The following is a 12401-nucleotide window of genomic DNA, read 5'->3' on the forward strand; positions in this document are numbered from 1 at the left end:
TTTCATTCTCTGCTAAAAACTAGTTCTGTCTTTTTTTAATTGCAGCTTGCCAGTGCAATGGACATAGCACCTGTGTTAATGGTAATGTTTGTGATCAGTGCAAAAACCTAACTACAGGAAAACAGTGTGAAACATGTATGCCAGGATATTATGGAGATCCAACAAACGGTGGGCAGTGTACAGGTAAGTGCCTTTAAAACGGTTTCCAGTATTTTCATAATTGAATATCAGGAAATTATTTCATAGTTTGATGGATTATTTTTTTTAAAAAAATACTAAACATTAAATTTGACATTTAGGGAGTAATCCATAAGTGTGCTACTTTAGCTGCTATACTAATGAATTCCATTTATACCAGATTGTAAAATATCTCCACTTTCGTACTGAATTTTCCATTTTGCTGCACTTCAGAAGTTAGTACAAAGTAAAAACAAACTCTGCTAATTGGCTAGGACATTTGATGGGACAGAGTTTCTACTTCTCTCTATGCACCTGTCATGTTCTCTCACAAAGAACCTTTGGGTTGTTGCTGTGTAAGCTTTTTTTGAATTGCAAGGATGTCCCCAGTTCCCACCCCTCTCTGATCTACAGTTTGCTGAACTATTTGCACTATTGTGTTGACAGGTTGGCTGAGTGAGTTAGCATGAAAATATGGAGAACATTTCTTAGGCATATTTAGATTTGATGATAAATAGAATCACAAGCTCCAGAGGCAGTGGGTACATGTTTAGCACAGTGTGGATGAGCCAGAGGAAAGTGCTCAACTCCCATTCTACTTGCTCCCATTCTCTTCTTTTGTGGTTGAGAGCAGGACTTCTGTTAATTTTACTTTCAGTTTCAAAGAATCTTAGCTTAATGTTACGCCTGAATTAGGAATCCTAGCAGCTAGGACCTAGCAGCTAGTTTAGTTTCTAAACAAACCAACTTCAAGTCATGGGTTATGAAACTGGCTTGTTTAATGGTCAACTCTGAATTACGGTGTAAAGATATACACAAGCTTCAGGTATATTCCAGGTACCATTCTGATGTCCTTTTCAGTGGGATGAGCCAATTACTAGATCTTATCAAGGGGTGTTCCTTCTTCACTTGCTCAGTTTCAGATTACAGTGAAACATTTTTGTGTAACCTTGAAAACGAATGCAGTCTTCTCATCTGACCATTATAATAGGATGTGCGGAATCGCACCCACTTCTGCATTTATAATGGAAAGTTCAAAATACTCATGCAAGGATAGATCTTGAATCCATTGAAAAGGCACAGAATTTTAACTGACATATTTCGTATGTGGCAGTTAAGTCGATCTGTTAATTTACAAGGACCCTTTAATCACTGAAGGTGTTAATTTGTTAATAGGTTTTCCTGGCCTTTTGGCAATCTAAAATGTAACACTGGTTATGTGGACGTGCACATTTGATAAGCTAAAGCTAAATACATTGTGAGAATATTCAAGTGAAAGATTTATGGCTACCCTTATTGACAGTTGCACATTTTCTTGGTGTTTTATGAAGCTTTAAATAATTCTTAATAGTTTTCTTATTTCCTGAAGTTGACAAAATGTTCTTTTGCTCTCACTAGTTGCTGAATGGCAAAGTGATATATTAAAGCAGCTTTTATTCTTCAGGGAAGCATTAGCTATCTAACTAAATAAGCATACTGTCACCTTTAGTGAATGATTAATGTAAAAATGACTAAAATCAATTTATGAGCCCTATGAAATTATAAATTTTACTACTACTTTCTGGAGTTCTAGCTACATGCTGAGAGTTCCCAGGACACATGAATTCTGCTGGCTACTTAATATAGTTAGAAATTACGGTTGGAAATAGAAATGATAGTTACATTATTAAAAAAAATTACATAGCTTTGGACACTTGCATATTTTATATTTCTAGAATAAATACAATATTATTTCAGGGATTCATAGTCTACTTTTTAAGGAAATCTTTCACAAAGCAGTTTAAAATATTTTAAAATCCAAATTCATAAAACCATTAAAAACACATAGGCCAGAGTACAAAATTAAAATGGGAAAAGAATAATAATGTATTAATATTGCCCACCAGTTTTCTCATAACAGCTTAATCTATCGCCTGTACAGTAGTTTCAGGGTTTCAATATAATGTCTGCATATAGGTTTGAATATTGGTATCCCTCTCATAGTAAGTACCGGTAAATGAATCAATATGAGTTTAAAAATAATGTGTAGGTTGAAATAGAGCCTGCTTTCATGGTGCCACACCCACTCTACTTGTTCATTGATAAACAACATTTCTGTATGCTCTGGCTTCATGGTGTTCCATTGTGCAAGAAGTGGTTTAGTCATGTTGGCCACATGACCCGGAAAGCTGTCTGTGGACAAATGCCGGCTCCCTCGGCCTGAAGTAAGATGAGTGCCACACCCTATAGTTGCCTTTGACTGGACCAGGGGTACTTTACCTTTTTACCTTACCTTACTTGCTCATTGTACCCAGTTTTAATGTCTAAAAAGAGACTCAGTATGTTTGGATATTATGCAGAAGTTTATTTATGGCAAGACTGAGAAGAAAAATAGTTGCTGTTATAATAAGACTATTCCTTGCCTTTAACCCACCTTCCAAATAAAAGTTTTCAACAGTCAGGTAACACATTCAAAAGACATTTTATTTATTCTTCTCTCATATTTCCCCATTTTCAAGGAAGTTCCTGCTCTTATTTTGGTTAAGATGTATGTGAATGTACACTACTTTTGAGCTAAATGTGTGCATTTTCATGCACAGGGAGATGAAAGAGTAGCATGACAATGCATAGCTAGTGAAGCATAGTAAGAGATGTGGGATGGAAAGAAAAGCAACATGTGGGAGAGTTTGATTGGTTTACTTAACATTATTCTCTTAATGTCTTCTTTAGGGAATACTGTATTTTGTACACCCTCCTAAATGAAATAATTTAAAAATGAAAGAATCTCAATAATGAAAGGTTTCTGTTTTCACCAATATTTTATTCACCATCAGTTTCATTTTCTTTAATTCTAGTGTTCCCACCTTACAGTGATGTAGGACCAAAACAAATTAAGCCCTTTTGTTTCTTAATTACAATTCTGACTAGCAACTTGTAACTAAAGTGTCTTGCTAACAACTTTTATTTTTAAGAGAACTGTAGCATCTAATGTGGATGCGTGCCTTGTTAACAATTTCTGAAAATAAGTTCATTTGAGGTTCTCTGTAACAAAGACTTCCTTCCGTGGGAAAAATAAGACTTGTTAACACTTATATTGCACTATCTGAAACAGTTCTGGCTCAACTTCCTTTAAGTGGTGTGCATTTTGTGCTAACTCAGCAACTTACCCCAAGAACACGGTGAACTCAGAGGCCCTGTAATTGATGACTACTTATTACTTCGATTGGTACAGAAGAGATCCAGCAGCTTGATTTATGTATCATCCTTTTATCTTTTTCATGCTCATTTGATAGTTTCCAAAGGATTAATGGTAATCTTATAACAGGTTGCATTTGATGTTAGTGATCAAGCCTTCCTACAAACTACTGGGTATTCTTGCTTGTGGCAATGAAATATGTTTGCTTGGAATTTTCTGTTTATCTTTATCTATTTTTCTCTCTGGTACAAAATTTCTTGGCATAGCAGACTTTTTTTTAGAGTTGGTTTCTTGACTTGTTCTTTTGCAGTCAGAGGCATGCTTCCATGAGTGGAAGTCTTTTTTGCATGCAGGGATTTTGCTGACAGCACAAAATTATTGCATGACCAAAGAGAAATGAAATTCAAAGATATACACAGTCTCTTGCCAAGGTCATGCACAGTGGTTTCCACTAGTGGTTAATTAATGGAACAGCACCACTGCAGAATTTATTTCACTCCTGTATCTCTAGATCCAACTAGACTTTATGTTCCTTATTATTTATATTTACATTGTAAATTTTTGTTATTGATTGTTTAGCATTTTGTATCCAGCTTTTCAAGTAAACATTTCACTCCTGCAAACTCCCTCTAACCAATTTCCCCCAATTCTCTCCCACTGCCGCCCTTCGTCCCATATTCAAGGTAGCTGTTACTCAAGGGAAGAGGTTTTTTTTTGGGGGGGGGGGGATATAGCTGCCTGCAGTAGGGGAGTGAGTGGGAATTCTGTTTGCATGAGCACTCAGCTCAAGAATTATAATGATTACAATGATGCAATTTCACCTTCTCATTACATGGCTTTAAAATTCTTCCACAGTAATTCTGATGGGATGCCAAAGGCATAACATTTAGCAAGGATCCTACCATTCCTTTGAGAATGCACAGAAAAATTATATATTACACTATGCTTGAAAACTTGATCAGGCATACCTGTCAGATACTACTTAAGCTACATCACCCAGCTGCCTACATCACAGATCTATAATGGATATGACTCAATCTGCATCTTGTGCCCTTGTGGCCAATGTAGTAGCTAGACACACACAATGACTTAGACACTGGTATGCAGACTCCCCATCTCATGCCAACCTCTCCATTGCTCTTTACAAGTGGTAAGCTCTTCAGGAGGAAGTTCCTTAAGGATGTTCTGGTTGAATCCATAGGTAAGCACAAGGTCTTATTGACACGCAAGAGAGAGGACAAGAAGCAAAACAGATGTTATTCACCTTATTTCTACAACCAATCCTTTACAATAGTAGGAAGTTTTATTTTTATTTTTAAATGATGGTTCAGAGTTCAGCAATACCCCCCATATTCTCCCCTCTCAGAGCCCTGCTTTAGGGATGTTTGGAGGAGTCACTATTCTAACAAAACTCCAACAAAGGGTATCTACTTGCTGGTAGCTTTATTTGTAACTTAGATATAAAAATGTCTCTTATTAGACTAACCAGTGGTCTTAAAGAGGCTGCTAGTGTTTGAATTAAAATAACTCTTCACTAGGCACAATAAATATTCAGAACACTTGTTCACAGAGGGAGAAGGAATGCATGAGTATTTGAGCAAAGGAGTTTCTGCCAAATATATGCTCTGTACTGCCAGTTCTCATTGGGTTTAGCAGTGTGCAAGATCAAACTCCTTTTCATAGAATGCTGTGAAGGAGACTCATTAAATTGTATTGACTAGGGGTTTTCATAAGCCAAGACTGTGTCCCATATTAATTGTGCATTAAATGTCCTGGAACAATGTTTTCTCACCCCTCAGCCTCAAATCCCATTTTTCTATGTGTACAACACATTTTTCATACTGAATAATATAGATTGAACAAAAAATGTGATTTCAGAAAGAACTAAGCTTCTTCCAAAAGTTTAATTTGATTTTCTCTGTGTTAATATTCACCATATGGTACTGGGAGAGTACAGTAATTTTTGACGCATGAAGCATAAGCCATGAAAATTGTGAACTTATAGTGTCAAGAGTTCATTAATTTTCAGATGGTATGATCAGTCATGCATAGCAGTATATCTCTTCATTGAATGACATTTAGTTCAATTTATCCTAAGAAAGATTTATCTTTTGATATGCTTTTAGATTAATTTTCAATGTTACATTCCCTGTTTGTTTAAGATAATAATCTTCTCTATTTCTCTGTTTTTAATACCGTTTTCTGATCTTGAAAGCTGACAAATGTGCATGCAACATTAGCATGGCCCTAGGACTGTCTGCGAGAGTATGCACAAATAACAATAAACTTCCTGGGGGGCCAATAAACTTCCTAGGCATCATAATACTCAGTGTTTTCCATTTGTAAAAAATGGAAGTAATCGTGAACTCCCTCATGAGTGTTTTATTAGAGGTGTAACACCTCAAAAATTGTGCTAATTCTAGCATAAACACTTTTTTCATAGATGTTACAGAAACGTTGCCTGGGCAAAACCCTATAAATCCACCTCCAATTTCACTTCAGTCAAAATTGAACATCAACAGAGTAATGTGCAAGATCTTGTGAGTAATGTAAGCGATCTCTGCATTTTTAACACTTTCATTAGAATTCCTATAGATGTTTCATTTCAGCTGGGATTGTTCAAATTCCACTAGAATCTCACTTTACAGAGTTTGATGATTTAGTTTGTCATTTTCTTAATGACAATGGGTGATTATCAGGATTGCAATATACTTTACGTATAAAGTGCTATTTGTTGACTTTGGAGGTAAATGGCTACACTTTATTACAAGACTATCTACAATGTGTAGTAGCTTGTTATACCTTTAATCTTTCCAGACATCCCTTTATCATCTTTCAGTAGTGCCCATGAACATTAGAATGTTCCAGTCTGCGTTAGTTTCGTTCAGTGTTGCCCTGAATGTTAATAAATCAGTGTAATATGCTTAGTTAATATAAATAGCACACATTTTATTAATGTTTCTTGAGAGAGACACATTGAAACTATTTACAAATGCATTTAAAAATTATTCATGTACACCCTTTTTTGTGTAATAATCCAAGGTAAACAAATAACCTGTGTAGTGAACTCATTTTGAAACGGAAATTCCTTTTCAGCAGTACTTGAAATAATGGCGAAAGCAACCACTGCATTTTAAATTAAATTGCTTAAAATGTGTACTTCATGAAAATGTTTGTGGTTATTCTGTTGTCAGCATAAGGAACTACATTTTTTATGCTGAGCCAGCAAGCAGGAAACAATCACACCACAGGCTTATTATTAAATAAGTTTTATATGGGTGGTAATTTTACTGCATGGATTTTCTTTAGTAAATTATATTGTCTTCAAAGAACCTTTATTTTCTTCTTAAAATCTCCATATTGTATACAACAGTATGCACATATTTATTTGCCCTAAATAGCATTAAAATTTCTTGCTGCCTCAAAGACATTTCTACACTGTTTTCATGAATGAATGAATGAATGAATGAATGAATGTGCTGGTACCTAAGCTGCTGCTTTTAAAGGATTATTTTGTGCAGTGACCAATATTTGTCTGAATTTTTTTATTGCTGTGATGAAAATTTGTGTGCTACTTTTACAGTGAGCTAGTAATAATATATTAAACAGATGCTTGTTCAGAAGGAGGAATAGAGTGGTCAAATGTGATGCAGAGCCAGATATAGCTGCTATCTTAATAACACATAGTTGATTGAGCATATATATAAATTATTTCAGTGTTTCATAGATTTCATAAAGGTTTTCAAGTACAACACCTTCTTCCAATCTTCTGATTTACTTTCAAGAGCAATTTTGATGAAAACCTTTCATCTAACACGACACTCTGTTTTGAGCCTTACATGGAACCTTATAATTTTGAAACGGTCATCTTGGTATGCTTTATGAAATTGGTAATGGCAGACCTGAGATCTACCTGCCATATCGGTCACATCAGTTATTGATTATCGTAATCTTAAAGCTGGGTGGTCTTTCTTCCCAAATTCTTGGCCAAATGTTATGTGACTCGCAAAGTCCAGGTTAGAAGATGAGTACTGAAGCTTTGTGGTGCTTGACTGATGGCTATAATCCATGATAGTGCCCCCAAAACTTAATTGTATGTAAGTAGGTAGTCCATTTTGCCCAGCTTTCAGTGCAGGGATAGAAGACAATAATCACTACCCTTACAATGAAAATCATTCAGTATGCTTACTAGTTCAGTGCAATTGCAAATAGCTATTCTACAATTTGAGGTTCTTTAACTATCTGACTGTCTTTTAATCATTTACTATAAAATCAAGCATTTAAGCTTTAGGTTGTGGTAAATTAAACAGTACACATTGCTTATATTAAAAGCTTGTAATTTCTTGTGCATTTGTCAAGGGCAGACAAGTGGAAAAAAAGAAACACATACTTGCAAACATAATGAAGTGTAGTGTATGTTTCTCACTAAATGTGCTATAAAAACATGCCATTGCTGCTCCTGCATTTTTACGTTAACAGGAATATTTATATTGATGGCGTCTGAAGAGGATTTTACACTATTTAGTGTTAGACTTACCCTGTAAATATGTGTCATTTTATTAGCAATTTAAACTATTCTGGAATCTGTTTGTTTATATAACTGGAAGCAATATAGCTGCCAGCTGGAGCTGTAACAAATATTTATTTTGCAATGTAGAGGGTGGCATTTAACTACTGTGTCCCATCAGTGCAAGGATTTTCATTTGCGCAATGGGACTTTCACCCCTCTCCTTGAAAAAGACCATAGCCCATTGGTAGAACATCTGCTTTGTATGCAGAAGATCCCAGATTCAATCCTTGGCATCTCCAGGTAGGACTAGGATCGTACCCCATTTGAAACCCTAGAGAGCTGTTGCCAGTCAGTGTAGTCAATACTGAACTTCTAAGTTGTGACAAGTCATAGTTAGCAGCTTCATCCTAATGCAGCTAGGTATAAATTGTGTCATCCAGGATCACAGGTAGGTTCTGTTTCAGTTGCAAATTATGTGACAAATCGGCAAATTATGGTTTTGTCACAAATTAAAAACTAGCTGCTTCTCATCTCTTGGAGGAGGAGGGAACGTGCAAGCCTGAGGCTTGCTACAACTCATTTGTGATCGTTGGAATTAAGCCTGTATCTCTTCTTTCACTTCAGTCATTATTTCCTCAGTTTTTACAAGCCCTGCAAATGTCCCTTTTACTCCTCCCTCACCATCTGCCTCTCCCTCCTTAGTGCCAGCTTGTGTGCTGCAGCTGAAGAAACATTTTGTTCACTGGCCTTTTTAGATTCATTTAGCTGGAAGTACAAATCATTAGATAAATTAATGACCATCAGGAGAGGAGGGTAGGGGGTGGTTCGGGAGAGCTGAGTGGAGGGCAGAGAGATAAGTGAGCAGAGTCCAGGGGAGCAAATTTTCTGCCTCCTGCTGCCATTCCTAATTTTGTGTCATGATAGAGCTGATTCTGAGAAAAATTCCTTCCAGTAGCACCTTAAAGACCAACTAAGTTAGTTCTTGGTATGAGCTTTCGTGTGCATGCACACTTCTTCAGATACACAGTGCAAGTTTCTTGGTGAGGTTGATGGACTTCCATTTCATGCGGCTCAATGTGGTGCCTTCCATAGTTCCAGTTACAGATAGGTAGCCGTGTTGGTCTGCCATAGTCAAAACAAAAAAAATTCCTTCCAGTAGCACCTTAAAGACCAACTAAGTTAGTTCTTGGTATGAGCTTTCTGTATCTGAAGAAGTGTGCATGCACACGAAAGCTCATACCAAGAACTAACTTAGTTGGTCTTTAAGGTGCTACTGGAAGGAATTTTTTTTGTTTTGACTATGGCAGACCAACACGGCTCCCTATCTGTAACTGATTCTGAGAGGCACTGTACCTGTAAATACCAGTCACAATGGAATGACAGGACTAGAGGGCTATTGCCATCATGTCTTGTATGTGGGCTACTAGAAGGCATTTGGTTGGCTACTGCGAGAAACAGGATACTTGTCTAGATAGACCTTTGGTCTGATCCAGGAGGCATTATATTTCTAAGTTATCTGATTAAAGGTTTTTTTTATAGCTTAAAGGTGCCCAAATAACAACAGTTATTTGGTTTTTAAACAAATTAACTTCCAGGACCTTGTAAGAATTTTGTATGCCCATGGCTAGTACATTTAAGTAGCAAATATTGTGTGCACAGTTGTGATGGAAGCAGAGTTTGATGGTGCAATATAGGCAAAATTTCACCAGTGTCAGGGACTCGGCAGAGGAGGAATGGTGGAGACCACCTCCCCAGCCTGACAATTCCAGAGAAGTAGTTTGGAATTACAACAGGGGTTTGAGGGAGGTCACAGCTCAGAGGAAGATGAGGGGAATAGTTGGGAAATAATGGGAGAGGAGGAGGAAGAGACAGAGTTGGAGCTGCTGGCTGACACGTTATCACTAGAAAGCATTCCAGGCCCACCATCTCCAAGAACCAGGTGAGCTTTAAAAGTAGGAGAGCAAAGAGCTTGAAGACAGACGGCCCTAAGCAGCAACCGTAGAAGGGGTGGTGCTGTTGACGAATGAGGAAGTGGGAGATAAGGGGGTGGAGATTTACTCGGGACAACACCATCATTCGAAGAGGCTGCATTCCCAAGCCTCTCTCTGCCAATATTGAATAAAAAGCAGATGGTAGGGACTTTTCCTTGTCTTATCCATTCCTGGCAACTTGCCAGCTGTGGGGGATGGTTCCTCTGCTGCCTGACAACCAGAGAGATATAGCTCTCAGTATGCTGAGCTAGAGCTTCACTCTGATTGGCTGTAGGTACAGGTAGCCAGAAGTGGGTGGAGACAGCACTTTGAGAGGGAAAAGAAAAAATCAGTTCCTGGAATTCAGCTCAATAAACAGCATAACCTCTGAGCTGTGTAAAATCTGCCCTGAGGGAAAATTTTAGCCAGAGAAGGCAGTCTTTGAGCTGGGGGTTAGCTTAAAGGACAGTGGTTATTGTCTTTAAAGAGTAATACAGACATGCAACAACTGGGAAGCTGAATTTTGGGAGAGGAGAAGTGGAGTTGTGAGGGAACACTCTACTTAAATCCCATTTCAGAAGGAAGGGAAAATATCTTCAGGGAGAGAATAATCCCAAACCAGTTAGAAAGGGAGTGTGTGCTTGTCCCCTGGTGTGGTACACTACGTGAATCTAATAGAGGAGCCTCAAGGTTGGGAATCTCAAGAACAATAGGCAGGTTAGTACTAGTGTGGCCTGGCAGAAAGTACTGGCCTGTTTCAGAACCCGCAAGTTGTTGAAACCTAAACTGTGACACCTCTGATAAGTTTAAATGACTGAAGTAAATCTAAGCTGTACACTTACCATTTTACCATCTTACTGAAAAGCCTGTGACTTCTACTGAATTCATAGAAAAATAGAATCATAGAATGGTAGAGTTGGAGGGGACCACAAGGGTAATCTAGTCCAACCCCCTGCAATGCAGGAACCTTTCACCCAACATGGGGCTCGTACCTATGGCCCTCATGCTCTACCGACTGAGCTATCCAGCCTCAATATATATTGCATATATCATTTACTGATTCTTTAAAGACTTTCAACTCCTGACAGACCACTTTTTACAATTCTTGTTGTGAAATAAATCTTTTTCAAAGTGCCAGTTTTTTAAAAAGGGGGTTGGCTGTACAGTGGTACCTTGGGTTACATACGCTTCAGGTTACAGACTCTGCTAACCCAAAAATAGTACCTCGGGTTAAGAACTTTACCTCAGGATGAGAACAGAAATCGTGCAGCAGCGGCGCAGCAGCAGCAGCAGGGGGCCCCATTAGCTAAAGTGGGACCTCAGGTTAAGAACAGTTAAAAACAGTTTCAGGTTAAGAACGGACCTCCAGAACAAATTAAGTTCTTAAAGGCTCACTGCATCTGTTCTGGGGCTGAGTTATATAGCCAAGAGACAATATTTCTGGGAAGGTGGGACAATATTTTAAGCCAATCCTAAGAACTACACATCCTACCACAAGCGTGTGTAGTTCTTAGGCTTGGTTTCCCAGTATTGACCTCAAATCAGGGGGAAAGGTGCAGGGTCTGCCTCAGCAGTCATAACTGTACGAGGAGTAATACGATATACTACTCTGGAAGGGTATGCATGGCTAATGAAAAAAAAAGTTCTATTTGGTCAGTCTTGCTTAGTATGTGTTTCTGCTCTATCTAATATAGAAATTTGGTGCATGCTTTGAAAGATGGCCTCATCATCATTCATCAAAAATCTCTTTTAGTTTATGATTGATATTTGAACTCAATATACAGATATGAGGAAACATACCTTATTAGAGAGAAGCTCATGCTGCTGATGGATTTTCAGATCATGCATAATGCACTAGTATCTAGTAATAATACTAATATTGCATTACAAGGAGATGGTTCTTTTCATCTGATATATTCTCTGTCATTACCTGTTCTCGTCAAACCTTGCACACTTCCATACAAGCAGGCTCTGCCAGTGATTTAGCAACATATTCAGCATTGACATAGGTCACAAATATCATTGCCCTGAGTTCCTTAATAAATTTGCATGGTGGAAAGTACCTCATAATTGGTGTTACACAGTTAATTGAAGTCAAAATTTAGATAAGTTCTGAAACCATAATTGCTCACAGTGATAAAAACTAGTCCTCAACATCAATTGAGGACATTTCCTTCCTCCTCATTGGCATATGTGCCACACCAATCCTTTGGTTAGTGCTTTGACTCCATTGGTTCTTCGTGATTTGGCTTTGTTTCTAGTGATATATATTTGGAATGATGCAAGTGTTGAAAAGAAATTATTTGTTTGGGAACCTTTGATATGTATTGTTTTCTTCAAATTCCACATGTGTTCTAGGATAGTATTTGGTGGCTTACGTTTTATGAAATTACCAAATCGCACAGATTCTCTCTCCACTATGTACACATACAAAAAGAAAGAATGGAGCTGTATTCTGGAGCATCTTAAGAGGGAAATGTATGAGTACTATCTGTCTACAGTACACCTGTTTTCATTGGCTCCCTCTTTCAATTTGGTGATTGTTAACAAGATTTATAATGTTATATGT

At 37.6% G+C, this 12401-nt stretch overlaps 1 protein-coding gene across 3 annotated transcripts in view; it reads left to right on the forward strand.

Moving 5' to 3' along the window:
* Positions 1–12401, forward strand: part of ATRNL1 (attractin like 1) — a 501150-nt gene that overhangs the window by 135878 nt on the left and 352871 nt on the right. For all 3 annotated transcript variants that reach the window (XM_028730150.2, XM_028730148.2, XM_028730149.2), the window contains one exon: positions 46–183. In XM_028730150.2, the coding sequence (XP_028585983.2) occupies positions 46–183 (138 nt within the window). The remainder of the gene's footprint in view (positions 1–45; positions 184–12401) is intronic.

The sequence above is a fragment of the Podarcis muralis genome, chromosome 6 (assembly GCF_964188315.1).
Source record: "Podarcis muralis chromosome 6, rPodMur119.hap1.1, whole genome shotgun sequence".
Classification (NCBI taxonomy): domain Eukaryota; kingdom Metazoa; phylum Chordata; class Lepidosauria; order Squamata; family Lacertidae; genus Podarcis; species Podarcis muralis.